A 25,049-nucleotide genomic window follows, 5' to 3' on the forward strand; every position below is an offset into this window, starting at 1 on the left:
GGCAGAGCAGGTGAGACACATCCAGCCATCACCCAGCAGGGATGGAAGAGCTGGGCTGATTTATCCCAGCAGCTCCAGCCAGGATCCCCAGAACCCTCCTGACAGATGAGACACCTCGGGCAGGTCACCCCGTGATTTGAGTAACCTCACACCTCACAGCTCTAAATTATTGTCAGAGCTGCCTCACTCCTTGGAGGATTGAGGAAATGAGGACAAAATATTCACTTTACTCCAAAACCAGCAGCTCTGTAATCAGCACAATCAAATAAGGATTGTTGTCCTGGCCTCGTGCAATTAATCATTTAATTTTGGAGGCAGGAGTCCATTAGTCACTGTTTGCAATGGGCCAGCCTGACCAGCTCCCTGTGTTGACAGCTCAGAAACAACAGAAGAGCATGCAGGGGTTTATTTTTAATGCTAAATTTGCCCTTCTTAGAACATTCCCTTTCAAAATTGGAAGTTTGAACAATTTTCTTTAATTACTTACACTAGAAAGGGAGAGACTTAGTTGTACCTTGAGTAGAGTTCTCTCAATTTAAATGTTTTAAAAAATATTCTAAAGTGAGCATCTTGTTTTCAGGAGTTCATATCCAAAATGTGCAACATCAATGCCACATTTCCAATGTTTCACTCATGTTCCCAACCTCTGTCTGAAAGAACTAAATAACCATTTCTTTAAAAATAACCATTTCTTTACCCTTCATTTCCTTTAGCTGTTGAGGGTATGGACAAATGATCAGATCCCAGAATGATTAATTTGGGTTTTTCCTGAGCACACCAGTCTGATTCCCATCCCAAGGGACAGCATGGGCCTTTAAGGACAGTTTCACTTTGCCTATGGAGCAATCCCTGGAGAAGGAAAATCTGCAGATTTGGCAGAAAGAAAACCAGACTTTTCATTTAAAGCACACTTATCCCTTGAGTGCTGCCTACAGGATATCAGCACTTGGCTTGTGACCATCTGTAATAAGATAATGAATATCAAATATGAATTTTCTTGGCCAGCTCTCTGGTTTTGACTAATTTTCTTTTCCTACAATTGCATTTTTCCCCCATGGTGCAGTGCCAAGCACAGCACCTTAAAAATGTAACGAGTCAAGAGTTATGGTTCCTTTCTTTTCTATTTTTTTCTGTGTGTGAACTATACCCACCAGTCATTCAGGACTGAGAATTTGAGGCAAATAAAATAAATCCATAGCTACTGGCTCCTTCCACTCTCCTCAGGTATTTCCAAGAAGCTTCTGTCACTCCTCCAGCATTTCTGTGTCTCCCTCTTCAGCAGGGCTCTCCCACACTCCTGAGTCAGCCCATGCTCTTAGAAACTTTTCTATTTTTCAGGAGCCATTAATGCTAAACAGTGCTGTGTTTTCCAGCGTGGCAAATAAAATATCAGTGTGGCAAATGGCATGTTAAACTACAGATCCCCAATCAAAAATTACACAAAGAACCCCAAAGAGATTCCAGCAAGTCCTTAAAACCAATCCGTGGGATTTCTATCAGACAAAGGAATACCAGAATTCCCAGGACTAAAAATGTCTGAGGGGCGGGAAAGCAATATGAGCTATTCAAATTTTAGTGTCAGGTGTCTAATTCTGTGTCTTCCTCCATCCCAAACCTACAGATGCTGGGATGTCAAAGATTTACAAAAGAGGCAGGCAGGAAAGCCAAGAGACAACCCCAACCCTACCTGAAATTCTCCCTCTGTCTCCTCCATCCCTGGTAGCAGAGAGGGAGGGAAAATATCCATCCCAAGAGCACGTCCAGACATCAGCTCCCAGGCTCCAGGCCAACTGGAAGCAGCTCCAGTGTGGTCCTGAGCCTGGCTTAAATCTGACTCCAGCCCAGCACAGGGTTTGGTCCCTGCTCCTGTCTGGGGTCAGCAGCAGCCCCAGCACCTCCACATCCCCCTGGAGGTGGGAAACCCACGGGGTTCTGCCTCCTGTCCTCCCTTCTGAGCCCCCTGGACACCTGGGGATGTCTGTGTGAGGTGGGAGGGCTCTCCCCATCTCCAACAGAAATTAAAACTCGCATCATTTCACATTGCCAGGGATCTCTCACTCGGGGAAAGGCAATTTCATGGAATAATTCCACTTTTTTTAAACTGTCGATAAAATCAAATAGATTTTTTTTTTCCCCTCTTTAAAAGGAAAACCAAAACAAAACCTAAAGTGAGGCCAGTCGTATTTCATAAATCAACAGGCTTTAGGAAATCTCAAAATATAAATGGGATTTTTCTTTTCCAACTTGTCAGCAGAAGCAAAGGTCCTGCCAACATAAACCATCAACACATACTTGTCTGAGAAATTGTGATGCTGAAGCAAAACTTGGCTGGGACAGCACTATATGAAACTATTATATATTGTTCTGCTGCACTATACAGGGGAAATTAAGTCAATTGATAAACCTGAGACCTGTGAGTGCAATTAAACATTTGGTTTTAATGAAGCTCAAAGTTACATTCATTTCTAAACAATAAAAATAAAAAGCTCTATTTCCACTGGCAGAAGAATGTGGATGTCCTGAGTTGGTGAGAAATTAATTAGAGGGTAATCCTGCTCACAGACTGAATATTCACTTCCAGCCTGTGCCTGCCCAGGCACTGCAGTGCCCCTGTGCCACCTGCAAACCTGCAGGTCCCTCATCCCAAATCAGGGGCTGATCCCACAGCTCTTCCCTGGATTTCAAGGAGTTTTGGGTGAGAAGGTTCCAGAATTGGAGCCCTGTGACCCTGGGGTGCAGGGCTGCTCGACAGGCAGCATCTCAGGGGTGATCTGTGCACTCAGAGGGCATTTTTATTTATTTTTATTGTGCATTCTGCATTCCCAGGGCTCTGTATAACAAATTCCCAGGCATGTAAGCAGGCAAACAAACAAAAGGGGAAGAAAAATGAGGTGGTGAGTGAGGGCTTCACTTTTAGGCTGTTTTAATAAGTTGCAGATGGATACTATGGGATAAATGAGCAGGATGATCTATCGACTGTTTTTCTAATAGAGCTGATATTTAGATATTTTTCAAATGGTTTGGTCATTCTTTAGCTTTAAGGGACTGGGAAATACAGAGAACAGGAGTCTGGAGGCAGATGTGCTCCTGTCTCTGCCCCTGGTCACCTCTTTTTCCAACTCCTCACCTCTAAAGTAGAGAAAATTTTAGTATCCACAGAAAAAAAAAAATTATCTATTGATGAAGAGCACAATAGGCAAGACAAACAATCCCATTATCCTACCACACTGCACGGCAGGATTCTATTAAAATAACAAATCTGACCCAAATCAGCCCAGGGCAGCCTCTCCAAGGGGGTGGAAGCAGCAGCACCACTGGTTTTACATCTCTCAGGAGTGGTGGAGGTGTTCTCACACAGACACATCATCACTCACAGAGCTTCTGCTCCAGCCAGTGCCTTTCATGGACCTGAAAATATATTCTCTGAAATGGAATTATGGCCAGAGACCCCTGCAGCACACACTTCATCCTTTCTCAGGGCAGGGCAGATCTGGCCAGAGTGGATGCAGATCGAGCTGATTCCTGGAATTCCTGCAAGGAGTTACTTGGATGGGGGGAGAAAATGAGATTTAATGTCCAGAATTTGGGCTGCAAGGAACCCAGATGTCATTGTGTTGTCAGAAAAAGTGTCACATGTGGGAGTGGGAAAGGAGAAAAAAAAGGGAAGGGAAGGGAAGGGAAGGGAAGGGAAGGGAAGGGAAGGGAAGGGAAGGGAAGGGAAGGGAAGGGAAGGGAAGGGAAGGGAAGGGAAGGGAAGGGAAGGGAAGGGAAGGGAAGGGAAGGGAAGGGAAGGGAAGGGAAGGGAAGGGAAGGGAAGGGAAGGGAAGGGAAGGGAAGGGAAGGGAAGGGAAGGGAAGGGAAGGGAAGGGAAGGGAAGGGAAGGGAAGGGAAGGGAAGGGAAGGGAAGGGAAGGGAAGGGAAGGGAAGGGAAGGGAAGGGAAGGGAAGGAAAGGAAAGGAAAGGAAAGGAAAGGAAAGGAAAGGAAAGGAAAGGAAAGGGGCGTTAGCATGGGTACCAATTTAGTGAGCACATTTTATAGCAGCAAACAGAGAGACAGGACAAGAAGATTCCAACTTGCACATCCCACTAATACCAGTAGCAGAGGGGATGGAGAAGGAGCTCAAACACCTGGGGAGGGATCATCCCTCAGCCCTGTCCTGGCAGTGATCCCTGTGCAGCTGGGGGCCCCGTGCACACCGTGCTCCAAGGCTGGACATGATGCTCATCTCAGAGCACAGAGGTGACCCTGAGCCAGGAGCTGCTCCCCTGGAACAGGCAGCCATGAAACAGAAGCCCTGAAACCCCAGAAAGTGAATGGCTTTTAATGCTGAGCTCAAAATCCTCCAGGAGTTTCCTGGTCAGATAAATTACAAACCATGCAGGATGTTTATATGAACTAAAAGCTCTGCAGAAAGTTGGGAGGAAAAGCTCACATCCAAAGCAGTGCTTTTCTCAACAGGGATTTTCTCCTAACTTAACTTTTGGATGAAATCTCTTCTTCTGAGGGGAAATGCTGCTTGAGGAGTCGTGAGGAATTTACATTTCTTTTTCTCACTGGTTTCCTACTTCCATTCCTTTTTTCAATAGTTGATGTCTGGAGTGTCACATTTAAATCCCCTCTTCAGCTGACTGTGTCTGGGCTGCAGTGAGTTCAGCCAGACCATTTGAAAAATGGTATTGGCAGCCTTGGGTACCACAACTCTGTAATCCCAGTAAAAATGAGCATCAGTTCCATGCTGGGGCCTTCTCCCCATCCCTGCCCCTGTGGACACTGCACCTTTCAGCTGCTGATGAGGCTGGACAAAGACTGAGCACTTTCTGTTTGTGTGACTGGGTTAATCACCTCACAACTCTGAGGATATTCAAGTGCATTTTGGAGTTTCAGAAGTAAAAGGCTTCCTGGGAGATTTCTATCCTCAGGCTCCTGATGAATTTTTGGGAGCACCTCTCAGGCTCCCCCCATCTAGGAGGTCACTGCTCTTGCAGCTGCACAATTCCATGCCAGTCCCCTGCCAGCCCCTGGCCCAGGGAGGTTTGTGTCCTTCTCCAGGCTGCACTTCTGGGTGGGTTCAGCACTCACAGGGAAAGGAATCAGGGAAAAATCATTCAAGTCTAAACAAATTTATCACAGAAGATGTGAGCGGTGGCCGCAGGCCAAAATTATTTGCTAAAAACTTGAAGAGGCTCCAAGCTGGATCAACAGAAGGGTATTTCCTGAGGACAGGAAGGAAATGGCTCAACTCTGTCGTACCTTCACCTTCCCACAAGCTCTGACAGCCTAATGGGCTTTCTGATCCAGATGGACACCCAGAAATCCTGATTAGCCATTGTTCCCTTTCCGTGCACTCAGCATTTCCTGAGCTCTCTCTGCCATTCAGCTCCTCCTTCTCAGAGGAGCCAGCAGGAGACAGATTAAGGCATGATTATATTCTCCTCTAACCTGCATTTTAGGCAGCTCTCAGTGCCAATCCCACTATTTCTGCTCCTTTGTGAGGTGAGGAGGTATGTGAATGTTATGTGAGTGAGGATGGAACAGAGCTGAAAAATGTGAGTGTGCTTGAGAGAGCTGAGCCTCCTCCTCTCTCCTCTTCATCTCTCACCCCTCTGTCTCCCTGAGGAACTTAAACCAGACTAACCTTAGTGTTCAGGTTTCACACAATTCTTCCTCATCACAGAGCAGTCACAAAATGTTCAGGAGCTAAAAGCACATCTCAGCTGCTCAGCCACGTGGGGGAAGACCTTGATGGCTGGGGGAGGTCAGAGCTCCTCTCTGGCCTTGGCCAACAGCAGGAGCTCAGGGGTGGGAGATAAGAACAGAAGAAGCATCCCCATCTCTGAGAGCAGCTGTGTCAGGGGCATCTCAGGGTTTGACAGCCCTGCAGAGGCTCCCTGAGCTCCCCTTCCCAAATTCCCTTTTGGAATCCATTGATACTGCCAGTGATCCACTGACACCCACCTGTGACAGCTCCAGCTTCGTTATGTGAATAAAAAAGCATTTTCCTTTGCTCTCAAGTTTCAGCTGATGTCTCCTAATTTCGAGGTTATGAAGAATATTCAGTGACTGTCCCCTCTCCATTGTGACACTCAGCCTTGTTTCATCGTGCTCCTTCTCTCCGTCATCGCCTTTCAAAAGTGACAAATCCTGGTCTATTTTCACTCCTTGGATAAAAGCTGCTCCACACCTTTGATCACAATTTTTGCCCTTCTCTGTACCTCTTCTGGATATATTGCTTCTTCCTCTTCTGAGATGGAGCAGGGGAGGGGAAAACAAGGACTGCATGCAGAACTCGAGATGTGAGCGCTCTGTGGATTTATAAAGTGGTAATGAGGGTTCTTGTTTTATCCTCTATTTCTGTCTCAGTAATTCCTGTGATCCCTTTTGCTTCTCTGACTGCTGCTGAGCACTCAGGCTTCAGAGCACACTGAAATGTGGGACCTATTCTTTATGAGCAGTTTCATGGCTTTTAATGAACTCTGCTGGTCTGGGGGAAAACGCACAGCCCCGAACTATCCACACCTGGAACGATGCCCAGGGTGACTGTCTGGTGGGAGGGGGAAGGTGCTGCTCCTCCAGGATTTCAGAGGGCTGACAGCATGCACTTCCTCCCATTAGATGTTTTTCAGGCACTTGAACCTCAGCTCCACGCAGCAGCTGTGTGAGGTAGGTAAGAATCATTAAATGGATTTCACAGACGGAGAAAGTGAGACAGAGAGATTTGTCTGATTCACTTAAAAACTGTCACAAAGCCAGGAACAGACCCTGAAAATGAGACCTGGCCTCCCTTCCAACAGCTGCTGCAAGTGAAGGGGCTGCTCCAGGGACTGTCCCCACCTGGGGCTCCATGGCCACACCGTGCCTGATGTCTCTGCTCCTGCAGCCTGGAGTCCTTATTGCTGTGGAAAACAAGAATCCCTGCTCCAGCAAGCTGGTGGCAAGTACATTATCCTGTCCTGTCCTGTCCCATGCCATCCTCTCCTCTTCCAAGCCAGCAAAGCTGCCAGCAAAGAAAGCCAAGAAGTCCCTCTGAACTGTGCTTTTTCTGCAGCAGCCTGGGACAGTGGGAAGTGTCCCTGCCCATGGCAGGGGTGGAACTGGATGAACTCTCAGGTCCCTTCAACCCAGACCACTCTGTGTTTCTGTGATCAAGCACTGGCAGTATCTGGGAGTTATTCTGTCTGGGAATTGTTGCTGTTGGTTGTTTGTTGGAATTCCAGATGCTGAGAATGTTAAATTTTCTGTGCTGAAAGGCACAGACCCAAAAAAGAACACTACAATTGACCTGAGGCTGTGGAGAAGGCTTCAAAAATTGATTGATAACACTAAGATTACAAGTGTGTAGTTGGTTAGAAGTATATAATATCACAAGTTAGAAAACTTAGAGTTTAGGCTTTTAGAATATAGAAATAAATATGAAACAAGATAGAGGTTTTAGGGCAAACTCAGGTTACCTTCTTCTTCCTTCTTCTTTGTTAAGTTTGGGTAGTGTTTTGTAATTGCACAGCAAACTCCATATTACAGGCTTCAAGAGATCAGTTATTGAGTTTAAAAAGAAAATAATCTAAGTATCATTTCTTAATTGAATGGTCTAGTCTTAAAAGACCTTATAACAAAAAACAGTTAGCCATTTTGTGCCTTACTAATGAAAGGCAACCAAAGTCATGGTTGTGAGGCTGCTTCACAAATAAGAAATAACAAACACCTAAGTCCAAACATGAACTACTGTCTCAAGTGCCTTCAGTCCAGACCCAGAGAAACTGAGAGTTGCTGGGCTGTGAAACAGGTTTGGTGGAGTGAATCCACAGGCACAGAACTCTTATCACAAACTGTTCCCACCCATGGACACTCTGTTTACCAATTTCAGCAGTGAAACGGGCACAGAAACTGAGATTTCTCCTCATCTGATCTCCTCCTAGAACAAAACACGCACTGCAAAGGAAATTCCTGCACTTTTGTACTGGAAAAGGTGCTGCAGAGAAGGAGCCTGATCCTGTCAGCTGGCACTTTGGGGACTTCTCTGCAACAGTGCCAGGAAAATGTCCCTGCCAGCCTCTGCTGTCCTGACATGTCTGAACCACCCAAAGCTGGGAAAGGGCTCTGGGAGCTCCACAATTGCAAAGAGAGCACTTTGGAGAATACAGAAAAGACCCCTGATGTGCAGAAGAGCATTTTCTCTTGAGAGTGATTAATTTCCAGGTAGCTCTGGAACAAGGACATCAATGCAGACCCTGTCCCACGAGGCACAAATTATCCCTGAGGAGTTTGCAGCATTGTGATCCTTTAACTAAAACACTGAGAGCTCTGCCTTAGATTTTTATAAAGAGTTTTAAATTCTGGATATGTTTTACAGTGAGAATGACAGATAAATGCTGACTGCAGTGAATCCCAGTTCATGCAAGGGGTTTATTAAACTTTTGGAAGATGCTGGATCCATAGTGAAGCACCCATAAAGCCTCTCTCTGTGTGGGAATGAGCCAAAGGAATCTCATCCACTGCAGCAAAGGGAGAGGGGTGCTGGGATCAAACTCTGCTCTCTCTGTCCCAGAGCTCCCTTACAAAAGCCTGCACAATGCCACTATTGCACAAAATGCAAAATCAAGGGGAAAAGATTCCAGCTACTCCTGCTGTTTGTAGATAAATTAAACCCAGAAAAGGCTGAGACAGCTGGAAATCTGACAGGATAACTGGGTTTTCCAGGGAGAACCTAGAGCCAATTTACAGTTAATTACTGTGATTTGGAACAGCTCTGTGAGTAAATACCAGTCTCTGATTGTCCAAGTAAGAAAGATAATTGTTTCCTGAACTGTGTCTGTTGTGAACATGAAATTTTGTCAGCCCATTCCTTTGTCAAACTGGAAGAGGTTTGATTTTCAGCAATAGGAATCTGCTACTCTGCTGTTAACAAGCAGCTGAAACCCAAAAGCTGAGCATCTCACCTGCCATAAACACAATTATTGAGCTCCACAGCCATGAATGTTCTCTGTATCACAGAATCTTGGAGTCCCTGATTTCTAAAGCCACCTCTCCTCGTGCTGAGGCTGCTGCATAATGAGGGATCCCACAGCTGGCAAAGCAGGGCTGAAACAGTTTTGAGGATGAAGAGGCCTGGAAAGCCACTGGGCACTGCCAGTAGGAAAATGTGCCAAGGAATGGGCACAGAGAGGGATGGGCAGCAGGAGAGAAGGGGTGGCTCTTGGAAAACCCCCCAGAATTCTGTTATCTATTATTTGGTTTTTTTCTCTTCAGAGTGACTAGAGGGAAGATGATTTGTAGGGATTCATCCAACATTTGGAAAAGAGATGGAATAAGGGAAATATTTCTGTTGGAGAAGCTCTGTGAGATGACTGAGTCCAACCATTCCCAGCGCTGCCAAGGCCACCACTGCCCCGTGTCCCCAAGTGCCACATCCATGGGGATTTTGAATCCCTCCAGAGATGGGGACTCCAAAGTGCCCTGGGCAGCTGTGCCAGGCCTGGACAAACCTCTCCAGGAGGAAATTGTTCCCAAATATCCACCCTGGCCCAGCCTGGGGCCGTTCCCTCTGCTCCTGTCCCTGTTCCCTGGAGCACAGCCCCAGGGTCCAGAGCAGAGCCACAAGGTCCCCCCTGATCCCCCTTTTCCCCAGGCTGAGCCCCTTTCCAGCTCCCTCAGCCCCTCCTGGGGCTCCAGCCCCTTCCCCAATGTTGGTTCATGCATTAAAAGCCAAACCAAGCACCCAGGAGCTCAAGCAATGCTGGAATCTGGGCTCACCTGAGTCCTGAGCAGGCGCTGAGGCTGACGGAGGAGCCGGGGAACCCCTGCACCTGGCCGTGGTAAAAGCAGTGACCCTGTGCAGGAGAGAAAACATTTCACTGGTCACAGATGCTCTCTGCTCCTGGGTTCCCAGCCCTTTTATTTCAAGGTGATGATCACAGCATTCAGAATCTCACTGACAGCACCTTTCCTGTCCCACCAAATATTCTCTGTGCTGAACTGGCCAAACAGTCCTAAATGAAAACCTTGGGTGCTCCTACATCCCAAAAAGCTAAAGGAGGTTTTTTGTTTGGTTTTGTGTTCTTATTTTGTGAAGGATCAATGATGATAGATTTGTATGACTGACCCCCTTTTTCTGTGTTGTCTATTTAAAGCTACAACATCGAATATTTTATAAAATTAATCAGATGAACAAATCAGCTGCTGCATTTTACTGCTTTCTATATAGACTCCTGTTTTTATTTAAGGGCATTTAAATCTGTGTATCACTATAGGAGGTAGGTATGTGAAAAGAGAAATAGAACAAAGCCAATCCCAACCCTAGAACTTGAAAAAAAAAATAAATCACAAAGTAAATGAAGGGGAAGGGAAGCAGGTTGGAAAGGAAATTTTTTATTGAAATACCCAACCTAGTAGCTGAATGTTATTAAAAACAACCAAGAATAAAGGGGGGCTTCTATTTTGAGAGACAACAGTCCAATTTCATTTTGTGCCTAGGTTATTATATTTCTTTAATAATCCACTGCTTGCAAAAGGCACCCACAACAGAGGATTTCTAAGCTCATCCACATATCTGTCTGGGATCAAGGCTAATTTTATTGTTGACTAAAGGTTATATTGCATTCTCAATACCACCTGAAACTGAAAACTCTGCTGTGCAAGGCTCCCATCTGATTAGTGCAGAGGGAAGTTATCAGTGCTGCAGCACTCCAGTCATCTCCCTGTGCCTCTCCTGGCTTGGTTCATTATTGCATTAATTAACCTTTCCAGGCTGGGGCACAGCTTTCACTCACAGCAGATTTCTTAAAAGCACCTTGATTTTGGTGAGGAAAGCCAGAGTCTGGGCAAGATGCAATGATTCAGACAGGAATTTTCTGCTAATAATTTATGCCAGGAATAATGTTTGTTTGATTTCCAGAACGAGCAAGTGAACACAAAGCAGCCAGCTCTGACTTTCCAAATACAAACTTTTGTCAGTAGAAGAAATGATAGAAACAGGGGGAGAGTGTTTTGCTCTTGGGTATTTTTATCATCAATCCTCATAAAGAGCCAGTAACACATTAGCAATGATAAAGCCACAATAGAAGGGAGTCACAGATTGAAGTTTTGGGGGTGATCACTTCAGTCACAATTGCTCTGGATGTCAAACTTTCCATGTGGGTGCACTATTTCACTTTATTTTCAGTGTTATCAGTCCCATGCATGCAGTTGATAAAAGAAAAATCAATGCCCCTCCCACTCAAGCCCTGAATCTCTTCTATGCTAAAAGCAGAACTAAAATAGGTTTATTCTCATTGCTTGAAGCAAGCATGAGGTGAAGTTCAGAGCTCCTGAGAAAGAAATGTTTGGGTTTGAGCATCACCAGGGCTGAGCAGAAACCCAGTGAAATGGGGAAGGGATTCAATATCTCACCCCACACAGCTGCTGCTGTGGTCCAGCTGTCTTTATCTAAGAGTGAATTATGGCAAAGGGCCTGATTTCTTTCCCTCTCCACATACAACTTGTCATTTGATTAACTCTGAGCTCCTGGTTGTGGCCCATTTCACAATTTCTCTGAGATCCAGCAACGTGATGCCAAAGTTCAATATCGAAAATGTAAACTTATCAGAGCATGGCTGCAACAGGACTGGGAGAAAATTGATTTCTAGCTCAGTAATTCCACTGAATTGCAGGATTTTTTTTCTGCTATCAAATCTTTTTATTCCTGCAAACTAGTATATAAAACGGGTGACCCCTTAAAAACAAATAATTACCAAGGCTGATCCATCATACTTAAAACAGTACTCTACCTTTGCTGGAGATAATTTAATAAATAGCAGCTTTTTACAGTTTTCCAGGTGCTATAAATTGAAAAATAACCTAGACACTGAGAACAGTGCTAGAGAACTGCCCCAGAGACAGCTCCACAAACCTGCCTTGACCTCCAGGCAGAATTTTTGACTAAGCAACTTTTCAATGGAAAATCAGATTTGGTTTCAACTCCAGACTGTATTGATGTCCTCAGTGAAGAAGAGATATAAAATAAAATCAGAGCCTTGTCTTTTCTCAACTGTGTTGCAGCATTTAATGAAAAATGAATGCACTGAGCTCTCTTTTTTAGGCAGCAAAATGCACTGTCATTACTAATCATGACTTACTTTGCCATTTTGCAAACAGATATTGTATTTTAGCAAGGAAAACCTGTCATTAGCTGTACACATGCTCCTGTTAACTCAGGTAAATCTCTGAAAGACTCATGTGTTTCATTTATTTCCTTTTACTTCCTTCAGGAGTCTCTGCAGCCTTTCCTGCTCCCAAAACAAATGACTATTTTCTCCTGAGCTGATTTGGAAGGAGATATGAGCACCCAGCAAAATGAAAGTCCTGAAAGCTTTTGAAATGATTGCTTTACTTGGGGTGTCTGCAGCTATAATGAAGATGCTTCTTCAGAAGTAAGATGTTATGCAGAGAAATAATTCCTTCCCCTGATCCCAGCAAAGCCTGTTATGGATGGGAACACAAAGCATGGTGTCTCTGCTGCCAGTGTCAGTGAGTAAACACCATAACAGAGCAAATACTTTATGGGACTTAGGCAGATAAAAGATAAGCTTTGTAATTAAAATGGCTTGCTGCATTATTTCTAATTAAGGCATTCATGCTGTCAGAGGACAAAAAGCATTCCTGCCTTAAGGGGTTTTTATTTGTAAAAAGCAGTTTTAACTGCTGCTTTTAACAAGCCATATTTTGTATAGATCCATATTTATACATGTACATAAATACACACATACATCCACACAAAAACAAGTGTAAAGTACATCCACAACACACTTATGGACTGGATTAAAAAAAAACAAACCCAACCAACACCCTCCCCATGACTTCCCCAGTGAGGAAAGACACTCAAGCCTTCCAACCTCTGACATGAACTTTTGGAAATGAGATATTTAGGGGCTTTTTTCCCCAAACAGAACCAGGATTTTTCTCCATAACTGATCAGCCATGGCTGCCATAATTATCACATTTTAATGTGCCTATTTCCAAGAAGCTGAAAAAAACCCTCACAAATGTTAAAAGCCCCATGGTTCAAACCCCAGAGCTTGCCTTTAAAGGCTGCCTCTAAAAATTCATGTGTAGGATCAGAGCAGTCACAATGACACTGAAGGCAACAGTAAAAAAAAGCCAACAAAACCCCCATGCTGAGGTGTTTCGTGGCAGGGCTCAGATCCTGGCAGAGGATATTTTGGATTTTAAGGATGAAGCATCACCTGTGGCCAGGAGAGCCCAGCCTTACCGTGAGATTGCGTGTGAGAACCACGTCAGTGCCATCCTGCAGATAATGGGTCTCTGTGAAGCCTCTGGCCAGCAGGCCCCTGGAAAAAAACAGAGCACAGGGAACATTGAGGCCACCTCACCTTGAATTTATCCTTCAGGGGTTCTGTTTGAGATAAGGATCAAAGGCAGGCATTAAGGATTCAATGGCTACGGGGAATAAGGGGAAATGGAACTCCAAATATTGAAGCTGCAGGACACAAACACTTCCCGTGGTAATTGTGAATAGACTACAAGTTTCCAGACTGCTTTCTCTTCCAAATGAGGACTCTGTGCCAGCACATTTCAGTGTTGAATCTTCTGTGTAATTTTCAATACATTTTAGGTTAAATCTAGGGAGATCTGGGGTTTAGAGTATTGTTAAGTAATGGTGGTTTGTTGAAAAGGAAAATGTTTTCCCTGTGTTCCTTATTCTTCCATCTATTCTGCTGTATTCATCAGCAAGTGACCACCCAAAGACTAAATTAGCACTTGGTGAGTGAAACAAACTCCTCCTCTTGACACTCCAGGGAAAACACTGCATGATCAGCACAGGATTTACAGCACTGGATTTACCCTGATCATCTGAAGGGATATTCACGAATGGAAATTTAATGATTTCACAGGAGACTGTGCAGGATCATGTCTGGGACGAGGCAGTTTGTTCCCATTCCCTCCACACTTCCCCTCTTGCCTTTGGCAAGGAGATAAAAAATTTGGACTTGCAATTGTCATTTTCCAGGAAACTCCAGGGAGGGGCATGTGTTTGACAATCACAGAAACTTCTCTTTTTGTGGGGAACTCATCTCAGACATCTGCCTCTTTAGAAAAAAAAATAAATAAATGTTGCTATTGATCTGTTTTCAACTCCTTATCTAAAGAGCATTTCTGACAGAGGCAGAAGGAGGAACACTCATTCACATTTACTAATGCAGGTCTTGGGTTGTGCTCCTCATCACAGACACCCTTGAGTTTGGACAAAATTTCTGGTGAGCTGCAAAAGCACAATACAGAAGGAGCCAAGAGATAAATGCCACCATCACCTTCAGAAAAGTGGAGAGTGTAGAATATCAAAAACCCCTGCATTTCACAATGCCCATTCTGTCCCACTTCTAAGAGGTGTTTCTCCCTTGGGTTGTTCCTGTGAACAAACCAGGCCCTTTCTTTTATTTAAAAGCTGGTAAATGCTGCATCCTTGCAGATATTGTGGTGGGAACCATTGCACAGTCAGGGTACACATTTTATGTGTTTGTATAAACATTATAACTGGAGCATAAACACACATTTAATTTTCATTACTGATTAATTTGCAGCACATTAATATCCAGTGGCTCCATCAGGATCTGGTTGTGCTAGGAACTCTACAGACACTTATTGTGGAGAAAACACAGCTTTAAAAGCCTCTGGAAAAAAAAAATAATGAAACAAGACCAAAAACAAGAAATAAGAGGAAAAAAAGAAAATGAGGAAGTGGCAAGACAAAAAAAAAAAAAAAATGAAGCCCCTGTGCAGCTTTTGGAAGGGGGGTCCCACCCAGGAGAGGGGAGTGAGTTTCATTTAATGGGACAAAAGTACAGCCACAGGTAACAGATGTAGCAGAAGGGCAAAGTGATTGAGCAACTTGCTTTGTGCTCTGCTGTCTCCAAGGTGTTTGACAGCAATGATGATAAAGGTGACCTTTCTGCTGCTGTTCATTCTGCTCTAAGGCACAGATTTAGAAAATACTTCATAGATCTGCAGGTTTGAACACCAGAAGGGATTTGTGATCACCAGCCTGCCCTGCCCCATTACAGGGGTCATCTGACCCAAATTTATCTTCTGCTACCATGACAGGGAAGGAACCAGATCTATTTTCCCACTGCAAGAGCCCTTGCCTCGATCTCCCATGAAGATGAAGCTATCACAAACCTGGCAGGATTTTAACTAAGCCCAACCTAAACCCACTGCACCTTGTTTTAACTGTGCCAACATTCAGTTTCCAGCCACTGGATTGGATCTCATTCCCCCACATCAGAGCTTTATTTTTGTTTGAGTCTTCCATGGAAAGTTCTTCCCACTGAAGTGAGGAAACGAAGCAGGTAAACAAATTCCTGGTGTCAGCAATGCCCCTGGCAGGATGAAAGTTTGGTATAGATCCTGAAAATACTGGCTGAAAGGAAGAATTCCCAGTGGGAGCTGTAAAAGACTGGTGAGAGCCCCAAGATGATGGAATCCCACTGCTGGACTGACCTGAGGAAAGCAAAAGAATGTCCCAATGTGTGACACAGAGCTGGGGCTGCCCCTGGACCCCTGGCAGACCCAAGGCCAGGCTGGACACTGGGCTGGGAGCACCTGGGACAGGGGAAGGTGTCCCTATGCTGCCAGGGAGTCCAGCAGCTCCTGGCAGAGGAAGGGGCTTTTATCCCCACTTACAAAATGTCCAATATCCTAAAAGCTGTGCAGCTGGGTGTGTAGGGCTGTCACGGACACATTTTATGAAAAATCCTTTTGCTAGGATTTTTTTCTCCTGAGGAGCTGAGAGGCCTCAGAGGAACAGCAAAACAATGATTTTCTGCTGCTGTGCAATGCAACAGGTGCCTCTTGGATTGGTCTCATGTGGTTGTTTTTAATTAATGGCCAACCCCAGTCCAGCTGGCTCAGACTCTCTGGCCAGTCACAAGATTTTATTATCATTCCTTCCTTTCTATCCCTTTCAAGCCTTCTGATGAAATCTTTTCTTCTATTCCTTTAGTAAGTTTTAATATATCATTTTCTTTTAATATAATATATATAATAAAATAATAAATCAGCCTTCTGAAACGTGGAGTCAAGATTCTCATCTCTTCCCTCGTCCTGGGACCCCTGCAAACACCACCACACTGGGTTGGTACCCAGGGACAGCAAGGAATTTCTTGACAGGTTATGAAAATTAAGTGTAACAAGCACTCAAATTCCACTACTGAGTGTGCACCACTTCACTTTCCAATTATGGCAATGATGTTCAACACAGCAAACAATCAATCCAGCATATGTATCTACCAGGTAATTTAATTACCCTCCCACCTCCCAAAGATATACAATACAATGGATTGATTGACATTTCTGGTTTTGACCCAGAGTAAAGGAGATTAATAGAGAAAAGTAAATTAATTTAGATGGCAAGCTACTTAACCTAATTGGATCAATGTAATTCTGAAAGAGCAGGGATCAAAATAACATTAATATATCATAGAGCAATTCATCACCATGTCTGGAGTTTCAAATGTTGCCAGCTACAATGCTCAGCAGTAGCAGATGATTATCAATACACTGCCCTGCATGAAAGACAGAAACAAATGCTATGAAGAACTGCATCAGCTGCTTGATGTGATTTTAAAAAATCAGCTGGAACAACCTCACAGCTTTCTCACTGATGCTCCAGAGATGCAGAAGTGCAATTCTTGAGCACAATTACTTACACACTTGGTCACTGTGGTTATCAGCACAGTGATTTTTTCACACTTCACAGAATCACAGGATGCTTTGGGAAGGAAGGGACTGTAAAGCCCATCCAGTTCCACCCCCTGTCACGGGCACAGACACCTTCCACTAGACCAGGCCGTTCAGGATCAAATTTCCCAGAGCCAAATGAACAAGTAGAAGCTTCCACGGCCCAGAAAGATAAATTTTATGCCTACTGATCTCTGACAGACACAGCACAGGCTCCCTCATCCTCTGTAAGTCAGCACAAAGCTTCCATGTCAGACTTGCTGAAACATTTTCAGGTGTCAAGCAAGTAACCTAAGCCTCAGAGAATATGATGAATTTTATTTAAACTTCTAATCCTCACCTTCCTGGCCCCCCACAAGGTGAAATCTGAGGTGGTTTGTTTGGGGAGGGGAAAAGTGTCCTGGTTCAAGCCCATCAGGTTTTTTTCCCTCAATCCATTTAATGACAGGAGTGGTAATTTAACACACTGCCTCTCACTTGCAAATGGGAAAATCAGTCTCTGCTCTCCAGGCACCGATATATTATTTCAAAAGGTTATAATGATATTTCATCACCCAGGGAGAGTCAGACAGACAGTCACAGGAGCCAGAGATGGAAAAAAAATCTAGTGGATCATGGCAAGGGCCTCCTGGAAGCCAAGTGTGCCATAGATCAAACCAGGCTCTGCCCCATGGAGCAATGCTGATCCCACCACCTTCCAGGGGAGGTCACTTTGCATTCCAACAGATGTTACTGCCATGATGCATTTCCCAAAATCCAGCCTTTTCTAGTTTGTCCTAGCCCACTTCTCTCACCAGCTGAGACAATTGCTTTCCTTCTTGGTACATCTGTCATTTACAGTGTGATGTAAATGCAGATTATTATTATTATTAATGCAGAAAAAGTGCAGATTATTATCCAATTGTCCTTCAGCCATCCAGGCACCAAGTACAGAGTATCAGGCTGTAAAAAAGGACAAGAACTGTGCACTCTTCATGTCAGTGCTACTCAGGAAAAACCTCAGCATCAATCATCTCAGCAGGAGCAGACCCTGGGGTGCAGCATCACAGGCATGCCCCCCTTTGGTTACCTGGTTTCTCAGCAGTGGAGAGAAGGTGCTGTGCCCCACTGACCTCTGGAGAGGAGCAGAACACTCTGTGTGCTCTGAAGGCTGATCTGCTGCCCCCCTTGCCTTTGATTCACAGCTCTGTGCAGTCACTCTGCTGCAGGAACTGCTGTTTTAGAAGAAGATGAAATGTTCCTGTGCTCTGGAAAGGATGGCAGTCGGTGCCCACAGAGGTGGTGCAGGGCTGGCTCAGGTGAGGCTGTGCTCCTCTCTTCCCCCAGGGTGCTGCCTGCAGCCACACACACCCCTGACCTTTGCTCAAGAGTTTTTTCCCAATGATCAAGCGCCTGTTTTCTCCCCCACTCGAGCACTGCCTCGCTCTGTTATACAAACTCTTATTAAAACCCCTCTGGCAATGCATTTGAAACCTTTCCTGCATCTGGGGGAGGTGAAGAGACTGAAGCAGGATGGTGAACAGGCAGTTATAAAAAATGTCATTTATTCTGCCTGCTGACACCAGCCCACTCCATTAATTCTTAAGTATCTCAATTCAGGTCATTTTGACCTTTACACTGAAATTAGTTGTTATTTCTTCAACTGCTGCATTTTTTTCCCAGGTACATCCAGAGGAATAAACAAGCCTGTTGAACCTGCTGCCTCTGCTGGGGTGGTCTCTGGGCAAGCACTCACAAAGGGGATGTTCACAGAGGTGTTTTTCAATTCTTCTTTCTCATTACAATGTAAAAAATGAGTTCAGCATGGGTAATGAGTTTACCATGCACGGGTACCTAACACCATTCTATTCACAAAACCACCTCATATTCTCTAAACACACCATTCTTTCCCTTGTTTAATTATCTTAAGTGATTTGAACTGCTTTTGGACATTTTCCCATTGAATGTCTCCACTTCATCATATCCTATCTGCCACACTCCAGTGTGCTGCCACAGAGGGGCTGCAATGTCATAATTGAAGAACCTGAGAGACTGAAATCCGTGAGCTTAATTAGCACAACAATTCAGAGGCAAAGAGGAGACTAAAATAAAACTATAATAGCTGGGAAATCAACCAAGCATCCCAGGTTTCAATAGTAACTCCATGGTAGTAGCCTGCAGCCTATTTCACATGGTCTGGAGATAGACAATTTGAGTAGATCTTACACTAGATTTGGAAAATATGTCTTTGTGCTTGCACCCAGTCCTTTTGATGCAGAAATTCATACATGATGCAGAAATTCATACAATCCTGTGCCTGCTGGAGTCCCTGTTAAAACACATCCCCTGCAATGAGTGGAACAGTGCCTGGCACACTGAGAAGCAGCTCTGCCAATGCTGCAGGTGAGAACCGCGCTCTGGTTGATCCCTGGACAGAGTGTGGGAACAGCTCTCCCATCCTCAGCTGCTCTCTGGCCTGCTGGGAGCAGGGAGAGAAGAGGGACAAATCCTCCTTCTGAAGCTCCCAAGCACCCTGTGCTCAGAACTTGTCACTGATGTGGCGGCAGCGTGCAGAAATCCCAACAGGCTGAGCCAACAAACCTGAGCAGCTGCGGGAGGAGCACAGCTCCCTGGCTGGCCATCACCCAGGCAGGGAGAGCTTTCTTCTTTCCTGACTGCTGGGCAAATAATCCCTGAGCTTCACCTCCCCAAATTTCCATGGGCAAAGACTGAAATGAGACCCAGCACGCTGGTGGCCCCCCGTGCTGTTCTGGGCTCTCAGTGCACACCCCGCCTCCATCATCACTGTCACATTTATGTCACCATTTACCTGCCAAAACTCCAGCATTTATTTATCACTCTAATTCCAAAATGTTAATGAAGAGACTACTGCTAACCAGTGTGTGGGGAAAGCATGTAGGAGATAAATAGCACTTTTCCAACAAAGTAGATGGGTAACAAGAAATTATTTCCCTAAAAAATGGCTTAAACTTGGTCAAGATGTGCAGGGTGTCCCTAATGGATGGGTTTAGGTGACCCTACACCTCAGATGGGCAGTGAGGGAAGGAACAGACAGGGCAGGTGTGGGGGAATCAAAGGAAGACCAGCAAGGTTCACTGTGTGTTTCACAGAGCAAAACTTCTCCAGCAGGAAAGGGAACGGCAGCTCTGCCACGGACTTTGAGTGGAGCGGATCAACCTCACACATCCCAAAAGCCAAACTCACAACTGCATCCCCAGCATCCCCATGTGAACCTCCAGGACTCCCTGACTGCTTTCCACTGTCCAGTTCTGATATCCCAGAGCTTACAGCACCTCTCCTGGAGCTGTGCTTGTGAGGAATATTTGGGATCAGCTCCCCGAGCTTCCCTGTGGGGTGGATTCACAGAAATCCCGTCGCTGGGTCAGCTGGGCTGGGCGCCATGAAAAGCAAACATTTCAGGAAAGGCTCCAGAACAACACAAGCCACAAATTGTCATCAGGAACAGAGAGGTGCTGGTGCTCATTGGCTAATGGATTTTTGATGGGAAAACACAATTCTGCAGGTTTAGGCAAAGCCTGTGGGCTGCCTGCTTTGGAGACACTTTACTGCTCGAGCTGCACGGAGTGATTTCAATTTCAGGTACTGGAAGTGGCTGCAGTGAAACCCTGCAGCCCAAAGTGAAATAACCACTGAACTCCTGCTCCTCTGCAGCATCTGTGGCAGGCACCAGCAGGAATCCCCTCTGCCACCCTGCAGGCTGAGCCCAGCCCCATCTCTGTGAGGATTCTGGGCTGGCTTGGGCTGGACTAAAGATTGACTGACTCTAGGATCTGCTCCTCACATGGCAGTGCTGTGGCTGCTGATGGAAAGCACACTTCCCAGGGCTGTGCTCCCACTAAAACTTGTGCAAGAAAATCAAAGAGCTTTTTGTGACATCCTGCTCCTGCCTGCCCAGTACAGAGCCAGAGCTGCAGATGCAGGGAGCCCTGAACAAAACCAAGGCTTGAAAGGCTCCCCAGGCCCTGAGATGCTTGAGGAGCTCTGGGGCACAAACATCACAGGTTTTTGAAACCCTGAGAATTTTACACTTTCTGCACTGACAAACACTGACCCCCCAAGAAACACAAACTTCCAAAATTGAACAATAAAACTGAGATTATGAGTGTGTACTTGAACAGAAATGTGCAATATCACATAGCAGAAAACGTAGAGTTTAAAGTTTTAAAATATAATAATATATATAATACAAGACAGAAGTTTAAAAGCAGAGACTAGTCCTTCATTACCTTCTTCTTCACCTTCTTCTTCATGAGTTTAGGCAGTGTTTTGTAATTAAATTTAAAAATCCACATTGCAGAACGCAAGTCGGTAGTTATTAAGTTAAAAGTAATAATCATTTAAGTGTCATTTCTTAATGAGACATTTTATCCTTAAAAAGCCTTATAAAAAAAGAGATGGAACTCAATTTTTAACTCATTAAATTTCTACAGAGCTCACAGTTAGTGAAACTATAATATAAATAAAAGCTAATAAACATCTGAATCCAAACAAAAAACACCATCTCACACATTTAATCCCAACCATAAAAAAAACACCAAAAAACCCAACACAAAATCCACAAAAAGTCACAAGCATTACTTTCCAACATCCCAGCACTGCCTTTCATAAAACTAAAACATTTTTCCTAGGCCCTGTAGCACTCCTAGGATGGCATATTTTCAGTCAGTAGTAACTTTGGAGATATTGGGCTGGAAAGCTGTCAAATTCTATTTGAAATGTCTCAGTTAATTAAATATGTCACTCGTAGCTGAGTGAAATTATGCTGCTGAACAGATGTCACTGGGCAAACTGTCTGACTGTACTTGCATCTGAACATTTTCAGACTGCTACGGAATTCTGGTTAAAAGATCCAAGAAAACTGCTCTTAACACGGAAAATTTATAAACTTAGAAATTTAAGTAAGTCCAATGAAAAATCAGAACTTATTAAAATAGAAATAACGACATGCAAACAGAGCTGTGGGATTACAAAAGGTTATTGCAAGCATCTGCAATGCTTTTAGGAAGCCAAGCTCCTACAGCAATGAAAAGTCACTGAGCCTAAGTTTATCCTTAGACTCCAACCAACAATTACATCCTTTTTGTACCTTATTCTTGCTTTGGAGTGTGTGTCTGTAGGCTTGCATTTGCATTTTTAATTTTAAAGAAGTTTTATTGCCATTTCTGCCAATTTGTGGAAACATGAAATCGTATTTTTGCTTTAAACTAAACCCGCAATTTCCTCCTTGCCACCAGCATGAACCATTTGCTCTAGGCAGGCTGTGCTCATCTTTCACTTGCAGAATCATGGACTTTCAGAGATATATCTTCATTGTGCCCTGTGCCTCAGTGTCCCTCCCACTAACCTTAAAAAAAGCTGGGTGAAGAGGGCAGAGATCCTAAGGAGATCTCTGTGGTCAAATCTGTGTTTCAATCCCAAGCCTGTAAATCTGCCTTCAAACTCAGTGGGTGCAAAAGCCCTAAAATAAATGGCAGCTTGTCAATCCAAAGGTCCACCTGGTCCCATATTCTGTCTCCCCCAGTGGCCAATATAAGGATATAACTCATGAAGAGGAGAAACATTCCACATCTCCCCAAAATACTGCTCCTGCTCTGCCTCTGCATCCTCTGTGAGCCAGGGATCAATGCAGGCTGGAAGCTGAGATTAAACACAAGCTCACAAGGGTGTTCTCAGTGTCTCCTGCCACTCTTCCTCCCCAATTAAAGCAGTGACTTCCATGAAGATCAATTAATCTGGCAGCAGCACCAGGCTGCAGCTCTGTGCTCAGGCTCTGGAGGCTGCTCCTGTGGAGAGGGCTTTGATTTCAGTGCCCAGCACAAACCCACGTCCAGTGGGACAGAAAACCAGCCAGGAACATCCCCACCCTGTCAGGAACCTGGGGGTTTGTTTGGAGCTGCCTGGGAGTGCTCATGGGGTTTTCCAGGGTGTGAGGGTTGTTCTCACCTGTGTGAGACCCCCGTCAGCCCCACTCCCATCCCAAACCCCACAGCTGCTCTCTGGCTCTGCCAGCAGCACATTTCTGGCACACAGGGGTCCCTGGGTGACACCTGAACCCTTTCTCAGACAAACACATCCTCAGAGACAGGGGTTGCCCCTGCCCCCAGCCCCTGGCCAGGGGAGCACATCCCAAACTCCGAGCAGCTGCTGGGATATGGCACTGTGGTGTCCTGGGACAGCCTGCAGGGATATTTCAAATAACATCAGGCTACTCTCTCAGGAGATGATGGCTCATTTCCAACTGACTCTGCTTCAAGACATGACTTAAAATTAGGATGAGGTGATTCAAAACAATACCACGGCCTGAGCTACCAGGCAATGAGTGAGTTTATAGGGTGAAGGCAGCTGAAAGGATGTGGGTTGAAATATCCCTCCTTCCTTTCTCTTTCTTAGCCATTAATTATGTTCCTACATTCCCTGCATTTTGCTTTAATCTTTCTCCATCATCTCTCCTTTTCCCTGCATCATTCCCACCCAGCCTCTTTCATCACCTCTTGCATGCTGAGGTTCATTACTCAGCAGGAGAAACATTTTCCTTGGTACATAAAAACACAAAAAAGCACAAAACACAGCCACGCTGGGGCTTCTCTTTAACAAGCCTGAAACCTGTGGGTACCACAGCAGGGAGTGAGGCTGGCACCTGTCAGTGCCCAGCCCCACAAGATGTGGCATCAGTGGGACCTCTCAAGGAGGTGACAATGCTCAGGTCAGGCTCCACGCTGGTGGAAGAATAGGAAGGAATAGAGGAAGAATAAGCAGTGAAATCAGGAAGGGTAAATTAGTTTTTAACATCTTTCTTTGCTGTTTCACCTCTCTCTCTGCCCTGTGCTTCCCCTGAATCCAATTCCTCCACTCTGCCATGTGTCAGACCCCTTGATGAGCAAATTAAAGCCATCAATCCAGCAGCAAGTGCCTGCAGGGGAGCACCAGAGCAAGGCTGGCGGCTCTGGGGAGCCGAGCCACCGCCGAGCAGATGGACAGATGGACGTGGGAAGGAAGGACAGCAGAGGGCTGAGCCACCAGCATCCCTCCTCCTCCTCCTCCACTCACAACAGAGAGAAACCCCACAGCCCCAGCTCCCTCTTCTTGCTCTCATTTAGGAGCTGATTCACGCCACAAGCAGATTCTGACTCCTCTCTGCAGCGAGGTTTTTGGTCCAAACTCGCTCCTCACCCACTCTGAGGCTGCACTGGTTTAGTGAGAGAAGGATCAGACAGCATCTTTTAGTGGTTAAGACACAAAATTATAATTTTCTTTTCAATTCCAGGAAGTAATTAGTTTATAATAACATTTAACATTTAGTTGCTGACAGAGATATGACACTTATCTTACATAAGTCATTTTAATTATTCCTACTAACCAAGACCTCAAAAATATTGTGCAGTCTGAGCTAACAATGCCTTCCCAGATATTTCTGGTTCTACTGTCATTTGAAAAATTGATGCCTAGAGCATCAGCATTTATCAAGCTCATTATAGATTTCATCCAAATGACTACAGATAATTAAAAGTATGCTTCATTTTTATTGTAATGTTTTCCCCCCTAACACTGCAAAGTAATTCCGTTGTTGCTCAGGGTTTCAGGAATTAATATAGACTCATCTGCCAGAAAATGAAGTTCCACAGGATTATAGGCAAACTATTCACACACCCAGATGTGAGTCAAACGTGCAGAAATTATATGTGCACACACACAAATAAATTCATATATATACTTTGGAGTCCTATATGCATTTTCACATACATTGAACAGTCTTAAAAATGAATTGCCAATTCAGAGATACTACAGACTCTTGGGTAACCACTCCCTGAAAATCAGCCTTCTCTTCTCTTCTTGGACATACAAAAAATCCCTTCAGAATTTTATTTAATACTTCCACTTCTATATGAAATATATGCACCTGGTGCCCCATCCTCTTACATCACACACATTTATTCACACCTAAATGCAGCAAGTTTATGCTACTACTGCTGGCCTGAGAAATCCTGGCTGCCTTTGATTTATTTTGTGTAACTGTGTGAAGAAACAAGTATTTTTGGGAAACTGTTCAAGAGGATTCTGGAGAGCCCCCCTGTCCCAGTAAGGTTTAAGTGATGTATTGAAAGTTTTTAGTGATGTAAAACCCTTCAGGAGATTTCTGAGCTTGCTCTGCAGGGGGAATTGTGTCATGGACAAGTGAAAATCAGGATTGCTGGATAAATGTACGGTTGTATTTCCACACAGAACTGAATGAAATTTTAAAAATTCTATTATTCATGGATCAGGCTATGTCTGTCATACCTGGAACTGCTGTGACTCTTGTTAA

The 25,049-nt window shown here is 44.7% G+C and overlaps 1 protein-coding gene across 1 annotated transcript in view; it reads right to left on the minus strand.

Moving 5' to 3' along the window:
• Positions 1–25,049, minus strand: part of ADAM12 (ADAM metallopeptidase domain 12) — a gene marked incomplete at both ends in the record, with an annotated part of 193,657 nt that overhangs the window by 64,990 nt on the left and 103,618 nt on the right. Inside the window, 2 exons of the mRNA XM_084210182.1 lie at positions 9,749–9,825; positions 13,242–13,320. Of these exons, the coding sequence (XP_084066308.1) occupies positions 9,749–9,825; positions 13,242–13,320 (156 nt within the window). The remainder of the gene's footprint in view (positions 1–9,748; positions 9,826–13,241; positions 13,321–25,049) is intronic.

This window comes from Fringilla coelebs, assembly GCF_963513975.1.
Source record: "Fringilla coelebs genome assembly, chromosome: 8".
NCBI lineage: Eukaryota > Metazoa > Chordata > Aves > Passeriformes > Fringillidae > Fringilla > Fringilla coelebs.